At 63.0% G+C, this 17,514-nt stretch overlaps 4 protein-coding genes across 4 annotated transcripts; 1 reads left to right on the top strand and 3 right to left on the bottom strand.

Annotated features, from left to right (window-relative positions):
- Positions 1-379: 379 nt before the first annotated feature.
- Positions 380-4,150, top strand: VTJ83DRAFT_6892 (uncharacterized protein; the record flags this gene model as incomplete). The annotated part of the gene is made up of 4 exons (XM_071013653.1): positions 380-2,037; positions 2,114-2,643; positions 2,718-3,709; positions 3,965-4,150. The coding sequence occupies 4 exons, from the start codon at positions 380-382 to the stop codon at positions 4,148-4,150; spliced, it is 3,366 nt and encodes a 1,121-aa protein (XP_070864519.1).
- Positions 4,151-7,153: 3,003 nt separating this feature from the next.
- VTJ83DRAFT_6893 (uncharacterized protein) lies at positions 7,154-7,515 on the bottom strand (the record flags this gene model as incomplete). Its single annotated transcript, XM_071013654.1, has 2 exons — positions 7,154-7,210; positions 7,321-7,515. The coding sequence occupies 2 exons, from the start codon at positions 7,513-7,515 to the stop codon at positions 7,154-7,156; spliced, it is 252 nt and encodes an 83-aa protein (XP_070864520.1).
- Positions 7,516-8,287: 772 nt separating this feature from the next.
- On the bottom strand, positions 8,288-13,461 carry VTJ83DRAFT_6894 (uncharacterized protein; the record flags this gene model as incomplete). The annotated part of the gene is made up of 7 exons (XM_071013655.1): positions 8,288-8,317; positions 8,714-9,575; positions 9,764-11,563; positions 11,713-12,137; positions 12,218-12,745; positions 12,931-13,082; positions 13,257-13,461. 7 exons carry the CDS (start codon positions 13,459-13,461, stop codon positions 8,288-8,290), a joined length of 4,002 nt encoding a protein of 1,333 aa, XP_070864521.1.
- Positions 13,462-15,086: 1,625 nt separating this feature from the next.
- On the bottom strand, positions 15,087-17,133 carry VTJ83DRAFT_6895 (uncharacterized protein; the record flags this gene model as incomplete). The annotated part of the gene is made up of 7 exons (XM_071013656.1): positions 15,087-15,312; positions 15,388-15,811; positions 15,889-16,419; positions 16,485-16,560; positions 16,638-16,664; positions 16,807-16,847; positions 17,109-17,133. The coding sequence occupies 7 exons, from the start codon at positions 17,131-17,133 to the stop codon at positions 15,087-15,089; spliced, it is 1,350 nt and encodes a 449-aa protein (XP_070864522.1).
- Positions 17,134-17,514: the final 381 nt, after the last annotated feature.

Genomic DNA, 17,514 nt, shown 5'->3' on the forward strand with positions numbered 1-17,514 from the left:
GCGACCCCACCGTTACGGTATGATACGTACCTTACGCGACCGGAGCGAAACCAACCCCGCGTTGCCCCTCCATTTCAATCCGAACCGGCCACTGCTTTCGACGCCGAACCTGGTCCTGGACGAGTCACATCAAAATTTCCCCCCTCCATCCACCCCCCGACTCTCGGAACCCAGGGCGAGCCGTCGAGCCAGAGAGCACCGCTTCCTCCGGCAAACCTCCTCTCCCCTCGGCCCTCGTCGCATTCTTTGCCAATCGCGCCAGCGACCCTCCCGAGCCGGATTCGTTCCTGGATCCCCCGACCCGACCAGAAATTTTGCGGACCGTCCTGCTCGTGACGCAGCCGGCGTCCTGACCGCCACCACCCTCGCTGTCCTCATCATGGCCGACACGAACCTGCCCAAGGCCATGGCGGAGCTGGCCGTCTCCAAGACAAAGGAGCTCAAGGGCACCGAGAAGCGCGACAGCCTCGTCGCCATCGAGAAAAAGTACCAGCGCATCTGGGAGGAGGATGGCGTGTTCCAGGTCGACGCGCCCTCCATCGACGAGTTCCCCCTGGGCTCCATCTCGGCCGAGGAGCTCCGCCAAAAGTTCCCCAAGTTCTTCGGCACCATCGCCTACCCCTACATGAACGGCCGCCTGCACGCCGGCCATGCCTTCAGCTTCAGCAAGATCGAGTTCCACACGGGCTTCGCCCGCATGCAGGGCAAGCGGGCCCTCTTCCCCCTCGGCTACCACTGCACCGGCCTGCCCATCAAGGCCTCGGCCGACAAGCTCGTCAAGGAGGTCGAGATGTTTGGCCGCGAGTTTGAGCGCTACAAGGAGGACAACGACGAGGACGCCGGCGACGAGCCCGTCCCGCAAAAGGTGACCAAGGAGGACCTGACCAAGTTCAACGCCAAGAAGGGCAAGGCCGCCGCGAAGACGGTCAAGGCCAAGTACCAGTGGCAGATCCTGCACTCGGTCGGCATCCCGCTGCAGGAGATCCACCGCTTCGCCGACCCCCAGCACTGGCTGCACTTCTTCCCGCCCGAGTGCAAAAAGGACCTGACCAGCTTCGGCGCCCGCATCGACTGGCGCCGCCAGTTCGTCACCACCGATGCCAACCCCTACTACGACGCGTTTGTGCGCTGGCAGATGAACCGCCTCAAGGAGCTCGACAAGATCAAGTTCGGCAAGCGCTACACCATCTACTCCATCAAGGACGGCCAGCCCTGCATGGACCACGACCGGAGCGAGGGCGAGGGCGTCCTGCCCCAGGAGTACACGGCCCTCAAGCTCAAGGTGCTCGAGTGGGCCCCCGCCGCCGCCGACGCCCTCCGGGGCAAGCTTCCCGAGGGCGCCTCCGTCTACCTGTGCCCGGCCACCCTCCGCCCCGAGACCATGTACGGCCAGACGTGCTGCTTCGTCGGCCCGAGCTTGACCTACGGCGTCTTCCGCGCCCGCGAGAACGAGTACTTTGTCGTCACGGAGCGCGCCGCCCGCAACATGGCCTACCAGGGCATCTTTGACAAGGACGGCGTTCCCGAAAAGGCCGCCGACCTCCAGGGCTCCGACCTGATCGGAACCGTGGTCCACGCGCCCCTGAGCTTCCACCCCCGGGTCCGCGTCCTGCCCATGGACACGGTCCTGGCCACCAAGGGCACCGGCGTCGTCACCTCGGTCCCCTCCGACTCGCCCGACGACTACGCCATGGTCACCGAGCTGGCCAAGAAGGCCGACTTTTACGGCATCCAGAAGGAGTGGGCCGAGCTCGACATCATCCCCATCATCCAGACCCCGACCTCGGACCTGCTCGCCCCCTACCTGGTCAAGAAGCTCAAGATCGCCTCGCCCAAGGACGCCAAGCAGCTGCTGGAGGCCAAGGAGCTCGCCTACAAGGAGGGCTTCTACCAGGGCGTCATGAAGGTCGGCGACTTCAAGGGCGAGAAGGTCGAGGTCGCCAAGCCCAAGGTCCGCGAGCAGCTCATCCAGAACGGCGAGGCCTTTGCGTATTCCGAGCCCGAGAACCGCGTCGTCTCGCGGTCGGGCGATGAGTGGTAAGGTCCCTGCGACGCTTGCGCAGAAGCGCTTTTTTTTTTTTTTTTCCCAAGTGTCTGACCCCCTTCCTCGCAGCACCGTCGCCCTCCTGGACCAATGGTACATCGACTACGGCGAGGAGAAGTGGCGCCACATCGCCTTCGACTACGTCGAGAACAAGGACGGCAAGGGCCTCGAGTGCTACTCGGCCGACACGCAGCACGCCTTCAAGGGCGTGCTCGACTGGCTGCGCCAGTGGGCCTGCGCCCGCACCTACGGCCTGGGCTCCAAGCTGCCTTGGGACCCGACGTTCCTGGTCGAGAGCCTGAGCGATTCCACCATCTACATGGCCTACTACACCATCGTGCCGTGGCTCCACACGGACCTGTTCGGCCGGGAGAAGGGCAAGGGCAACGTCGCTGCCGAGCAGATGATCGACGAGGTCTGGGACTACGTCTTCGCCCGCACCGAGCTGACGGACGACCTCGTCGCCAAGTCGGGCATCTCCAAGGAGGTCCTGCAGGGCATGAGGCGCGACTTTGAGTACTTCTACCCCCTCGACGTCCGCGTCAGCGGCAAGGACCTGATCCCCAACCACCTGACCTTCTGGCTGTACAACCACATCGGTAAGTCTCGTCGGCCGAGGCGCACGCGCCGTCGTTCCTTCCGCCCCCGCCTCTCGCGCTGACCATCCCATCAGCCCTCTTCCCCCGCGAGTACTGGCCGCGCTCGGTCCGCGCCAACGGCCATCTCCAGCTCAACGGCGAGAAGATGAGCAAGTCGACCGGCAACTTCATGACCCTGGACGACGTGGTCAAAAAGTACGGCGCCGACGCCGCCCGCGTGGCCCTGGCCGACGCCGGCGACGGCATCGCCGACTCCAACTTTGTCGAGGACGTGGCCGACAACACCATCCTGCGGTTCTACACCAACAAGGAGTGGATCGAGGAGGCCATCAAGGACCCCCACCTCCGCACGGGCCCGCTCAACGACTTCCAGGACGTGCTCTTCGACAACGAGATGAACGCCTTGGTGCACGAGGCCCACAAGCAGTACCACGAGACGTCGTACAAGCTGGCCCTCAAGGCCGCCCACTACGACTTCCTCAACGCCCGCGACATGTACCGCGAGGCCTGCAACGCCGCCGGCATCCCGCTGCACAAGGACCTGGTCGCCAAGTACGTGCGCCTGCAGGCCCTCGTGCTCACCCCCATCGCGCCCCACTGGGCCGAGTACATCTGGCGCGAGGTGCTGGGCGAGCCCCGGTCCATCCAGCTGGCCCGCTGGCCCGAGGTGCCCGCCGCCGACCCGGCGCTCACCGCCGCCCGCGAGTACGTCACCAAGACGTCGAGCAACATCAACTCGGCCGAGGCGGCCCAGCTCAAGAAGATGGCCAAGGGCCGGCAGAGCGACTTTGATCCCAAGAAGCCCAAGAAGCTCACCGTCTTCGTCACCGAGTCGTTCCCGGCCTGGCAGGCAAAGTACATTGAGCTGCTCAAGGAGGTGTGGGATCCCGCGGCCAACAAGCAGACCATTGACGACAAGGAGCTCAACGGCCGGATCGCCAAGCTGGGCGAGATGAAGAAGGCCATGCCGTTCGTGCAGGCCCTCAAGAAGAGGCTGCGGGACGGAGAGCCCGCGGATGCCGTGCTGGAGCGCAAGCTGGCGTTTGACGAGAAGAAGACTCTGCTGGTGAGTGCCCTTGTTGTTTGGGCCCGTCGTGTCCACCAACGCTGCCGCTCCCCCCGTCCCGTCCCATCCACTCCCTTCCCCTTGACCCCCGCTCAGATGGATCCATCACATCCTATCCCCCCTTCCCCAACCCTCTCTCCCGCACCTCGTTCGTCATTTTCATCCCCGCTTCCCCCCGTCGCGCCCCGCTTTTCACGCATCTCTCCCTCCTGCCTTCTGAAAGCGCAACGAGGAATGCTAACACGAACTCCACAGGCCATGGTCCCTGGTCTCAAGCGCGCCGCCGGGCTCGCGTCGGTGCAGATCGTCGCCGTGAAGGAGGGCAGCAAGACGGGCCGCGACCTGACCAACGGGGAGGCCGAGGTCGAGGTCACGGCGCTCGTGGCCGAGTCGGCGCTTCCGGGGCAGCCGAGCTTCTACTTTGAAAACGTGGCCGCGTAAAAGGGAGGGATGCGGCGATGATGTATTTGGCTGGTTTGTGTGCGTTCTACAAGATACAAAAGAGATAGAGAAAGAAGGAAAGAACTCAATATGGACGGGGCGTCTCCGAGATGGGGGTGTGTTGAAAATACACAATGAAGAAACCATGGAAGCCATGAAAAGGCCAACGTGTCCCACATTGAGGCTCGGTTCCCAATCTCCATCCTGGGTGTTTCGGGGTGTGCCAACCAGGATTTCCTTCCACAGCGTACATCCGGTTTGTTCCTAGGTAATTAGACGGGAGGGCTGAAAGGAGAAGCATGGGCGAGACTCAGGCTTCACGTCGGTCCGTTCACTATCTCCCTCCCACAAGTACGGAACTTTGCTCTTCGCAGCCCTCAACAAGTAATGAGCCTCCAGTTTGCTAGCCGCTTGGCTCCTCCCCTTCGATTGGGGACCCCGGAGGTGCAGCTACATGCCATTGCAGACCCAGTTAGCCACTCCAACTCCACCAGCGTCTGTCCACCATACCCGGACGCCTCTCTTCGGAGGAGGAGAAGGAGAAGAAAGAGAAGAGAAGGCCACGCAGCTCACGTCACCTCCCTTGATCCAGGATCACCATTGGCAAACGCAAGAGAGGGGCTGAGCGTCCAAGTATAGACGACTGTGGCGGTTTTCGTCGGGGTCTGGCCGGGCCGGGTGCCTCTCGCATTTGTGTACGCAGTAGCTTGCGGGCTGGCTGGGCGTGCGCAGCCCACCCTGGGTGGCTTCAAGATAGGTGATCTTGGACGGAGATCTATACTTGGAATTCAGAGATCCATCGTCGGGCCCCCTTACACAGTAATTAGTTGGTTGGAAGGCGTAAGACCAAGGCTGGGTGTAATCCAACCCCCTCCCTAACCCCCTATTTCCGTACAAACCACACCATGTACCTCTGGCATGTATGTCGATACGATAGGTACCTAGATACCTTGGGTATCCTGTTGGGAAGGGCCGGTAGTTTTGCGGGCTTGGAGCAACGCCACAACGGACTCTCTCTCTCTCTCTCTCTCTCTCTCTCTCTCTTTCGTTTCTCCCATGTACTACAAGTCGTCATCGTCCTGATCCATCTCATATGCCCAACAGATCCCACCTCGCGGGTGACGTCGACCGCGTCTCCAACGCTCCATCGAGATCAAGCCACCCCCTCATCACCACCCCATCATCACCACCACCAAACCGTTTCCCAAGGTCCTTTGGTTTCGCCTCCCGCATCCCGGACCTCCTCCCCTCTTGCTCTCCCACTATTTCCATCCTCTCTTCTTCCCTCCTCCCGCCCACCCTTCCTTTCCACCTCTTTTGTGCTCCTCTCAACGCTTACAACCCCCCCCCCCCCCCTCCCCCACATTATCGTCATCATACCCTCTCTCAGAGAAAGGTTCTCTTCTCACCGCAACGCAACCTTACCTCCTCGCCTTTCTCCTCCTCCCTGCTCTTCCTCTTCCCTGCCTTCCTTCTCCTTGCTCTTCCTCCTCTCATTTCTGTCCCCTTCAACACCTCAGACACCAACAACCAAGCCACCACCACCCCTCACCAAAAAGAAAAAAAAGAAGGAAAAGAAAGAGTCGCTCCCTCAACATGCGCCTCTCACTCCCCCTCCTCGCGCACGCCCTCGCCGGCGCCGGCGTCGCCGTCGCGCAAACGGCCGTCACGGACGGCGACACCACGACCGTGACGCTGACCGGCACCGCCGGCACGGGCGTCGGCGACACCACGACCGTGACGGTGCTCGGGACCGGGACGCCGACCGGGACGCCGGCCGGGACGGGGACCGACGTCACCATCGTCACCCTGACGGGCACCGAGACGACCACGGAAAACACCGTGACGCGCACCCAGACCTTCTTCACCACGTCGACGGCGCCGACCGGGGAGACGACGGGCTTCGGCACGACGACGACGCGGACGGGCGCGCAGAGTAGGTTACGCAGGTTTCCTTGGTTGGCAACTTTTTTTGATTTCATTCTGGCTCTTGGATGAGAGTTTGTCTCATTGTTTTGTCTCTGTCTCTCTCTTTCTCTCTATCTTTCCCTCAAAACGTCACACCAAGTACACCAAGCAGCAGGCTTGTGTTGGGGGGTGATTCTTTGCCCTAGCTACCCTCTCCTCGTTCTCCCTGTTTCCTCCTCCCTCTTCCTTCCTCCCCTCACGACGAGCCGTCGTCATAACCCGCCCGCTTTCTCATGTATGCCATGAAGCGGCGGGGGCTGCCCTCCTCGTCCTCTGCGGCCCACCTAATCCCAATCCCCCCATCCTTTCCCTTTCGCTGTTCCGTCGTATCCCGCGCTCTCTTTGTGCTGTCTAGATGTCTCGATGGCGCGCATCCTACCGTGCCGAGAGGTGATTGCGTCGCGCTCCCAAGAGGACGTTACCCGCGGCCGCGCAGGACCAACCTGGGCAAAACCACGCATAAGACGGGCTTTGTGCTGACATGGCCGCTCCTCCTCGCAGCTGCCACGAGGACCACCACCGTGGTCCCCGTCCCCGTCGCCGGCGCCCCCGGGCTGGCCGCGGAGGTGCCGCTGGCCGCCCTCCTGGCGGCGGGCGTGATGGGCGTGGCGCTCCTCTGAAACGGGGGAGCGGATGCCCTTGTCGTCGCGCGCGCATCTCGAAAGAAGGGCTCTGGAGGGACGGCCGGCTGGAAGAGGGGAAGTTTGGATATCTTGGTTGCTTGCGTCGGGCGGGCCTGCCCGTCCTGGGTCTCGGTCGTAATGTCGATGGTCAAGCTTTGAGAGAGCCGGACGGCTTGGTGGGATGGCATAATGTCGCAAGGGTGGTCGTAGGTAGTAGCAGTGGAATTGATGTGACGACGGTCCTTTTCTCTGCATGGAGGCGATGCGCTCTAGCGATTGCGTTGCGGTGCTCCCGTCCGGCGTGTTTGATCGAGCTGCCATACAAGGTTGGACGGTCGCTGCAACCGTCGTCGTTTCGTTTGTCCCTCGAACGTCCATCTTCCCGTCCTGCTGCTGCTGCGGCGGCATCGCCTTAGGCGGCCACGGTCGCCGGCTCAGACGCGGGCCCGGGAGGCTTGGGCAGGTTATCCTGATGACAGAAGCACGGGTTAGGCCCCTGCCCATCTCCGTCTCCGTCTCATCTCTCTCGCTCATCCCTTCTCTCCGCAAGGCATGCCTAGAAAGGAACAAGAAACTCACCACGTCAAAGATGACCCGGATCATAAGGCTGCAGCTCGGGCAGACGGCAATGTCCTCGCCGTCCTGCAGGTCCTGGATGGCAATCTCGAAGCGGTCGCCGCAGGGGCACGGGTAGTGGAAGATCTGGCGCACCTCGTCGTAGGTCATGTCCTCGATCTCGACCTCGTCGTAGATGGCGATGCCGTCGTCGGCCATGTTGGGCGCAGCTAGTCGTTTCGTCGGTGGTGAGAGCGGAGCTGTTCAACGACGCTCTAACGTCTAGGTAGCTAGCGAGGTTTCAAGGGCGCAAGGTAAGGCGACTTCGTGGCGACCGACGGCGTGTGGATGTGTCGATTGCTTTGGGAAAAAAAAAAAAAATAAAAGAAAAGTCTTGGAGGGGTCAAAAGGCAAAATCGCGGGGCAAAAAGACGGACGCGCCAAGCGCCGAACAATAACGTTACCAACCGCAGTACTACGTTAACCAGTTACACAGTAACTAAGTACCGTAGTTATTACCGTGTAATGACGGTAACTGCTGTGCTGCCACCCATGGCTTGCAAGGAGTGACGCATGTGCATGTGATAGCACCTCCTATCATGAGAGGAGCAACAAACGCATTTGACAGGAAGCGAAGAAACGGCGCTCGCCGGTACGGATGAGATATTAATAACATAGGAAAAAGCCAAGAGAAGGACCAAAATAACAAGGAAAAGAAATACTAGAAGAGAAGGTATTACCACCGCTTGCTTGGCTCAACTCGCAACGCGCTTCCCCCTCTCCCAGCTCCTTCAACCGCTTCTTGTTGTTTCCCCGATGGTTCCAAAGAGAGAACCTCTGACGGCCCGGTCCCTTGTTGCTCATGTCTTGCCTGCAAATCCCTCCCCACCATGCGTCCGTTACCCCTCGTCCCCCAGATCTCCCCCCCTCCTACCCTCCCATCGTTCCCCTCTCCTGGCTTGACGACAAGCCGCCCTCACGAACATCGCGCTCAGGACTGGCTCGCCAGGAAGTTCGCTGCCTGTATACCGTGGGGAAAAAAAGAAACCCGTCAGCCATTTGTTCCTTTTCCTCGGACGGTTCATTCATGTCTCGCAGATCTCCGTCGTTTTCCAGCAGGGTTGCCGCAGGTCGTTGACGGTAAGGGGAACAGAAAAAAAGGAGGGAGGAGCCAAGCAAGATGGAAAAGACAAAACAGCAGAAACGGACGAAAGACGGGATGTGAAGACAGGAAGAGAAACAAAGGAGAATATGAACAACGGGACAGGGATGAAAGAACCAACACGCCTCCACCTACACCTCCTCGACAACAAGAACCACAAAACGGAACACCACGCCAACAAACATTCACCCTAACGAAACCAAAACGAAACCAAAACGGTCATCGGGGAAGGGAAAAAGAAACGCCACGACTCACCCTCTCCAGGTCATACTCGTACCGCTCGAGCGCCGCCACGGCATCCTTCCGGCTGTACCCCATCCGGGTAAGCTTGACGACAGGGTCCTCCTCGTTCGACCCGCCCGCGACCGCGGCGCCGCCTTCCTCCGTGGCGTCGCCATCCCTCTCGCCACCGGCGGCGGCAGAAGCGCCGGCACCAGCGCCAGACGAAGCCGCCTCCTTGTTGTTAACCCCGCTGGGGCCCGTGCCCGGACCCAGGCCCAGGCCTTGCGCAACCGGCGTCGGCGTGGCCGAGTCGAGCCCCGCAAACAGCGCGTCCCAATCGGGCTGCTGCTGCTGCTGCTTCTCCGCGTTCCCGTTGCCCGCCTCGGTCCCGCTGGCAACGTTTCCCCCGCCCGTCGTGCTCCCCGCGGCGGATCCCCCGGAGAAGGAAGCAAAGTCGAAGCTCGCCTCGGTTCCGAACACCGGCGCGCCGCCTCCGCTCGTCGTGGTGGTGGCGGCAGACGCCGTGTCGGGCTTCGGCTGGCTCTGCGGCGGAGAGCTGTCGAACACGGCGTTGAAGTCGTCGAACCCGGAGCGCGAGATGGTGCCAAATTCGTCGTCGGCGGTGGAGCCCTCGCGGGCGTCTTCGAGGTCGGCGAAATCGTCGTCGAGGTCGTCGAAGGGGGCCTTGGCGGAGGTCGTGGTCGTCGTCGTGGTAGGAGCAGCGGCAGGCGCGGGCGCGGGGGTAGCCGTGGCGGGGCGGCTCGAGGTAGACGTAGCGGTGGCAGGCCGCAGGTTGGACGAGGAGCCAAAGATGTCATTGACGTGCGAGCTGCTAAGGTTGGCGAGGTTGGAGGCTGAGGAGACCGTCGGGACAGGGGGGGAGGCGGTTCTCTCGCTGCGAACAAAAAGGGTTGGTTGTTAACGTCCATGCTTTTTTTCTTTTGTCTCATACTCATCATCATCGTAATCAAGGCGGGAGGGCGGCCTGTATCCCGAAAAAAAAAAAAAAAAAAAAAAAAAAAAAAAAAAAAAAAGGGGGGGGCCAACAAGGGTCGCCAGGCGAGGAGTCGGACTCACGCATACCTCACAGCCTCCGCGGTCGCCGTTGCGGTCGGAGGAGAAGAAGACGACGACCCGACCGCCGGCGCCGGCTTGGCCACCGCCACCGGCGACGCCGCCCTCGACGCCTCCGAGGGCTTGCCGGAACCCGCCGGTTGCGGCGGCGAAGCCGGAGCAAAATCGTCGTCGAAACCGCCCTTGTCGCTCTCCGAGTCCGACTCGTCCGCCCTCTCGAGCTCCGTAATAGGCGGGAACTCGCTATCAAACTTTGCAAACGCCTTGGCCGCGGCATCGTTGATGCCGGCAGCCGCCGCCGACGCGGCGCCGTTGTTGCCGGAGCTGCCCGCCGCCGACAAGGGCGAGGCGTTGGTGTCGCGCGCCAGCTTGAAGCTCCGGAAGGCCATCTCAAAGTCCTCCTTGGCCTTGCTGTCCTGGTCGACGGAGAAGGGATCGGCGGCGGCGGCGGCGGCGGCGGCGGCAGCTGGAGCGGACTCCTTGGCGATGGAGCCAAAGGCCGCCTTGGCGCTCTCGGCCGCCGACGCCGGCGAGGCGGCGCGGACGTCCGATCCCGATCCCGACGCCAGGCTCTGGCCGGTCGGCGCGGGTTCGAGGGCCGGCGCCGTCGTGGCTTCCTGCGGGCCCGGCTCGGCGCGGCCCAGCGGCGGGGACGCCTGGCGCAAGGTGCTGCTGGGCGACTCGACCGGGGCGTCGCCAAACGGCGAGAAGGGCGAAGGCGCAACACGGCCGGCGTCGGCCGGAGCCGCGGGGTCCGCGGCGACGACGGTGGGCTGGCGGCTGGCGTTGGGGCTGCTGGTCGAGGCAGGGGTGGCAAACGAGCCGGCGCTGCCCGAGGAGGCGCCCGTGTTGTGCTTGAAGACGAGGCTGGGGCCAAAGACGTCGTCGAACGTCTTGTCGGTGAAGGAGCGGATCGGCGCCGAGAAGGCGGCCGGGGAGGCCGAGACGTCGGCGCTGCCGGTGCGTCGGAAGAAGGGGTTGTTAGCGCTCGACGAGGCCGACAGGGCCGGGCTCGCGACCTGGGCCGGCGGGGGCGGGGGCGGCGGGGAGGAGCTGAGCTGGCGGGCCAGCTCCTCGTTGCTGCGCGTCAGGTCGTCGGCCTCGTTCTTGAGCCTGTCGCGCTCGGCCTCGTTGGTGGCGAGCTGCTTCTTGTTGATGGCGACGAGCCCCTTTTGCTGGCGGGCCTCCGACTTGAGCTTCTCGATCTGAGGCTTGAGCTGGGCGATCTCGGCGTTGACGACGCGGATCTTGTCCTTGAGGGCCGCGTTCTCCTGCTGGTCCGCCTGCAAGGCCGCGAAGATCTGGCGGTGCTGGTTCTGCAGCTCCTGGTAGCTGGCGTCGACCATGGCGTACTCGGCCTGCAGCTTCTTGGTCTCGGCCTTGGAGGCCGCGAGCTGGGTCTCGAGGGCGCGCACGTCCTGGGCCTCCTTCTCGTACATGGCGCGCAGCTGGGCCAGGCGCTGCTCAAACGTCTTCTTTTGGGCGCTGGACTGGCCCAGCTCGCCCTGCGTCGCGGCGCGCTGCTGCTGGACGTCCTGCACCTGCTTGGTCAGGGAGCCGATCTGGTTGGACAGGTTGGCGAGCTCCGTCGTCTCGTTGGTCAGCTTCTTGCTGATCTCGGGGTCCGCGTCGCCCAGCAGATCGTCCTCGGTCCCGACGGGCTTGGCGGGGGCCGACGAGGTCGAGGCGCCGGTGCTCTGGGCGGCCAGGCCGCGGCCGAACGACGAGGACGGCACGAACGGCTTGAAGGCGGTGGCGGCCGGCGCGGGGGAGGTCCTCGGCGGGGACGACGGGGTCGGCGTGACGACGCTCGCGGCGAAGGGATCTCCGCCGGCGGACCCTCCCGTCGCGGCAGGCACCTGCGCCGGGGCCGCGGGCGCCACGTCGTCGAGCCCGAACAAGTCGTCCAGCGCCGACGGCTTCGGCTGGGGCGGCTGGGGCGGCGGCGGCGGTCGCACCTGCGGGGCGGCCGCGTCGAAGGCGGACGCGACGGCCGTGGGCGGGCGCTGGGCCCGCATGCTCGGGGCATGAGGGCGGCGGGAAGGGCGGCGGGCAGCGGCTCGCGCTTGGTGCGCTGCTGGCGGATCAGGTACATGGCGATGGCGAACTCGTCCCGGCTGAGGCGGCCCTCGGAGCGTATGTCGGCCAGGTCCCAGATCTGGGCGAGCACCTCCTCGGACAGGTTCGACTGGCTGAAGAAGGGAACCGCCTCCTCGCCCGTGATGAAGCCCTTCTTGGTCTTGTCGAGCTCTTCAAACAGCTGGTCGAAGCGAGCCTTGTCGGCCGGGGTCACCAGCCAGTCGCCCGTCGTCTGCGCGGTGACGGGCGGGCGGCCGTGCGGGCTGCCGGTGCGCATCTGCTGCAGGGGAGCCTGGCCGCTGAGCTGCCTCGGGATGGCGGGGATCGGCGGCACCGGGGGGCGATGGCGGTCGGGGATTGCTGGCGCGGGATGCTCGCGCCGACGGGGGCCCGGCGGGTGGCGGCTTCGTAGAGGGCGGCGGGCAGGATGTTGGGCAGGGCCCGCAGGGCGCCCGTCTTGATGGAGGTGAGCAGGTGCATGGCGATGACGAACTCGGTCAGCACGAGGGCGCCGCGCTGCTCCGTGTCGGCGAGCATCCAGATGCGGCCGAGCACGTCGTTGGGGAGGCCCGACTTTTCAAAGATCTGCTTGGCGACCTCGCCGGGCAGCAGGTTGCCCTGCAGGCTCTGGCGCTCGAACAGGCCGGCATACTGGGCCACCTTCTCGGGGGTCAAGGGCGGGATGCGAATCGGGCCCGGGGCGCCCGTGGTCTGGGCCGTGAGAGCGGGAGGCGGCGGCGGCGGCGGCGGGGTGATGTGAACGCCCTCGAAGACGGGCAGCGGGCCGGGCTGGAGGGCCAGGTCGGGGGCGGGCTCGCGGCCGGCCTGGGCGTGACCGATGAGGCGCAGGGCGACGCCGAAGCCGGCCGGGGTCAGAAATCCCCTGTTTTCCTTGTCTGCGATCTGCCAGATCTGTGCGGCGCCGAGCCTGTCAGCGGTTTGTCTCTTGTGGGTCCCGAGGCAGCCGGCGTCTTTGTTGCACCCAAACGGCCCACGGGACCTCGGGCGAGCGAGATGGCCATGGCGGAAAGCGGATGACGACGACGACGACGACAACGACGACGATGACGACGACAACGACAACGACAACGACGCACCTCTCCCAGAATTCGCGAATCAAGCAATGTCTTTTCGAAGAAGAGGACGGCCACCTCGCCGGTCACGACGCCCACGTTATCGCTGTCGGCTTGACGAAAGAGCTGACCGTATACATGCTTCTCCTCCGGGGTGAGGTTGAGGTTCGGTGCCCCTGAGCGTGCCCCCATCTCAGCGTTAGCGGCGGTCCACCCCCGGGGGGATCAAAAGATTCGCATCTGTCGCAAAAGCGGCTGTCCAGACGCGCGCATGGAGCGTCGGACGAGCTGCGGACGTGGACAGTGGCAGGGGAGAAGAGGGAGGGGAGAGGAAAGAAACCGTGACCTACCCGGTTCAACGGGGCCGTCGGACCTCATGGTGTTTGTGATGTTTGTGGTGTGCTGCTGCTGCTGCTGCTGGGTTCGACTCGATTCGGGCTCGGGGGATCGGGATGGATTTGGCGAGGTTGGCGGATCGAAGGGCAGTGGGGAGGAGGGCGTTGGCAGATAGGAGGCTCTGTTGGGCTTCAGAGTTTTGAACCGGTTGGAAAGCATTGAGAGGGAATTCGGGGCTCCCTGCACCTAGATGACGAGCAGGGAGAGGTTGACGACGCTTCTGCAAAGAGCGGGTGGGGGGGGGGGGGGGGGGTGGTTCAAGTGGTTCGGGGGAGGAAGAAGAAGAAGCATTGGATGGATGGGGAGGAAATGCGAGTCAAGGCTAGCGGGAGGTGGGACGGGGATGGGGGATTTCCCACTTACCACCTCTGGCATGGAACCTGGAACCTGGAACCTGGCTGTGTATGTACTGCGTACGCAGCAGGTCACGTACCTTACTGGTAGGTACCAGGAACCTAGGTACCGAGTTACCTGCTGGGGCCCGGGGGACAGATCAGCTACCAGGTGCTGCTGTTGCTGCTGCTGCTGCTGCTGCTGGCACTGCTGCTTCCACTGCTGCCCTGGGCGGCCCGGCGGGCCAGGCTGTGCTCACTGTATGTACCCACGCAAGCAGGTGGCCTTAGCTCCCGTCCTTTCCCCCCCCCCCCCTTCCGCCCCCCTTCCAAGGCTCCCGCCGGGGTTGGAGGACGAGAGAGCCCAGGTTTCGTCAAGGGCTCCGCTTGGCGCCGCCGCTGGATCACTGGAGCCCCCTGGGATCAGGTCCCACAGGCCCAACCACATCCATTTGCGCCCCTTTGCGCCAACCCCTGTAGATGCACCGTCATACGTCGTAAAATACCTACTGCGTACACTGTTTCGGCATTATTGACGCCCGGCCCTACCATCCTGCATACAACGTATTATATGGGTAACTAATTGGTGAATAGGCTCACCACCACAATCCAGCTAGAAAGGTCATAGCTACCTACCTACTAGTAAAATAAAGGGATCAACCTAGCTCGTAACAGGCCTCTAGAAGATCCCTAATCAAGCAGTCAACATGGCTACATACGGTAAAGATACCTACTAGGAATAGGTGGTAGAAACAAAAGTCGTACTGTGTAAGGTGAGACAGCATAGACAAAGGGTATTACGGTGTATTTCCGGCGGATGACAGTGCATCTGCGGGGGTCGCTTTGCGCTCGACATGCATGGGCTGCAGACACAGCTTCCCTTCTGCGGCCAACCCCAGGTGCAGCCAGCCCGAGTAGAGGGAGGGGCCAAGATGCAGCCCGACGCCGAGCAACGCCATCCATGACATGACGAGAACGAATCATGAAGCCACAGAAAGCTCAGGGAGGCTGTGACGTGACCTTGAGGGGTTGAGCTCGAGGAGGGAGCTCAGGGAGGGAGACCTCAGGATCCACCAGTGTGCTTGCTTCGTACATATACCACGTTCGGAACCGCAGGCGAAAAGTCGGGCCCGACCGCTCGATAGGTAGTGAGCGTACTCAGGACTCAGGTGCGTACGTCTCCGTAGAGAGGAGCAGCCCACCGCGAAGGACTGGACAAGGGCTACGAGAACCCGCACGCCCAACCCTCCACGGCCAAGCCATCTTGCTCATTATTAAAAAGAAGACTACAACATCATCTAACAGACAAAATCACGGCTCGTGAATTGTCAAGAATACCATATCAAGAAGGGCCTTGTACCAACCGACGGTCGCGCCTCAGGCCAGCAGCAGCCGCTGCAGCCGCCGCCGCATGACCAAGGCTGCATGGCATGGCAACGTCCCGCGCGCAGCTTAGTACTCGCCCTCAACCTCCTCGCCCTCCATCGAGTCGGCAGCCACCTCCTCGTAGTCGCGCTCCAGGGCCGCCAGATCCTCGCGGGCCTCCGAGAACTCGCCTTCCTCCATACCCTCGCCGACGTACCAGTGGACGAAGGCGCGCTTCGAGTACATGAGGTCGAACTTGGACGACAGAGCCGACCAGGCCTCGGCGATGGCCGTCGTGTTGGAAAGCATGCAGCTGCAGACAAAGCGTGGTTAGCAGGGAGGGAGAGATATTGCAGGTCAAGAGGACTGAGACAAAAAAAACACATACACGGCGCGGTTGACCTTGGCCAGGTCGCCGTTGGGCACCTGGTGAGGCGGCTGGTAGCAGATGCCGAGCTTGAAGCCCGTGGGGCACCAGTCGACGAACTGGATGGTGCGCTTGGTCTTGAGGGTGGCCACGGCGGCGTGAGCGTCGTTGGGGACGACGTCACCACGGTACAGCAGGCAGGTGGCCATGTACTTGCCGTGGCGCGGGTCGCACTTGACCATCTGGTTGTTGGGCTCGAAGCACGACATGGTCATCTCCTGGACCGAGTTGGCCTCGTGGGCCGCCTTGGCCGCCGAGATGACGGGGGCGTAGGCGACGAGCGGGAAGTGGATGCGCGGGTACGGCACCAGGTTGGTCTGGAACTCGTTGAGGTCGACGTTGAGGGAACCGTCGAAGCGGAGCGACGCCGTGATGGACGAGACGACTGGGATAGCAACGGGTTAGAGCATGCTCAGACAAGAGAGCTACGCAGGCAAAGAAGAAAAGAAAAAAGAGCCGTACCCTGGGCGATCAGACGGTTCAGGTTCTCGTAGTTGGGGCGCTCCAGGCCCAGGTTGCGGCGGCAAATGTCGTAGATGGCCTCGTTGTCCACCATGAAGGAGCAGTCGGCGTGCTCGAGGGTGGTGTGGGTGGTCAGGATCGAGTTGTAGGGCTCGACGACCGAGGTGGCCGTCTGCGGGGCCGGGTAGACGCAGAACTCGAGCTTGCTCTTCTTGCCGTAGTCGACCGAGAGGCGCTCCATGAGCAGGGCGCCGAAGCCCGAGCCGGTACCGCCGCCGAACGAGTGGAAGACGAGGAAGCCCTGGAGGCCGCTGCAGTTGTCGGCGACGCGGCGAACCTTGTCGAGGACCTGATCGATCAACTCCTTGCCGACCGTGTAGTGGCCACGAGCGTAGTTGTTGGACGCGTCCTCCTTGCCGGTGATCATGTGCTCGGGGTGGAAGAGGCCGCGGTACGGGCCGGTGCGGACCTCGTCGACGACATTGGGCTCGAGATCGCAGTAGATGGTGCGAGGCACGTACTTGCCGTTGCCTTGGGAGCGTCAGCACCACACGCTCGCTCGCGACGGAAACGGTCCGCGGGGATGCAACACATACCGGTCTCGGAGAAGAAGGTGCTGAAGCCGTGGTCGGGGTCGGCGTTCTTGCGCTCCTCGGTGAGGTAGCCATCGGGCTGTGGGGGAGGGAGGAGGCAGCGTCAGCGAAAGGCGGTTCACCTAGGGCGATGGAGCGCGTTCTCCAGCAACCTACCTGGATGCCGTGCTCAAGGCAGTAGAGCTATCGTGTGCATCATCGTCAGCGTTGTTCCCAGGTCGTTGTCGACGCTGATAAAAGCCGGCAGCATCGTCCAAGCAGCCGGGTTGGTCTGCTGTGAGGGCGGGTGCGGAAACGCGATCGCATGCATCGCAGGCAAGCCTACCTCCCAGCACGAGTTGGCGATCTGGCAACCGGCCTGGCCGACTGTTTATCCGCAACGTCAGCTATTGCATTCGACAAGGCCGAGACGGAATGGACCATGCGGGCTGAGCGGTGCCGTGTTGGGAGCCTCTGCAGCAGCAGCAGCAGCAGCAGCAGCAGCAACAACAACAACAACACCATCCATCTCCGGCATCCCCAAACATCGCGAGGATGCCGAGATGCGGTGAGGCAGCAAAGCGCGCCACCCCGCGGCCCCGTGCTCCAAGACGGGCCCGAAAAATAAAACCCAGGGCGGCCACGTACCGTTCAGGCTGATAATCTCACGCATCTTGATAGAAATGTGGCGGACTCGAGGATGCTGGGCGAAGGATACGACGGGGGAAGCACAGGGACGGCGTGCTGCGGATGGGTTTGGCTGGCAAAGACAAACAGTCGGTCGGGACTCGGGGAGAGGAGGTTGCAAAATTGAGTAGCTTCAACAGGAGCCCGACTTTCAAGGTTTGGGACGGCAACCGCCAACCCTGGGGATTGGGACCAGAGCGGTGGGGATTGTTGACAAGGAGCGTTGCCGAATCAGGCAAGCGCGCGTGTCCCCACCCGCCCGTCCCGGCCAATCATGGGAGGCGAAACGCGTCGGGTGGGTCGGTATTTGTTGCCAGGGCTCCACCGGTCGGCCGCGTTTGGCAACGACTGTTGATGATCCAATTGT

Source organism: Remersonia thermophila, chromosome 6, assembly GCF_042764415.1.
Source record: "Remersonia thermophila strain ATCC 22073 chromosome 6, whole genome shotgun sequence".
Classification (NCBI taxonomy): Eukaryota; Fungi; Ascomycota; class Sordariomycetes; order Sordariales; family Chaetomiaceae; genus Remersonia; species Remersonia thermophila.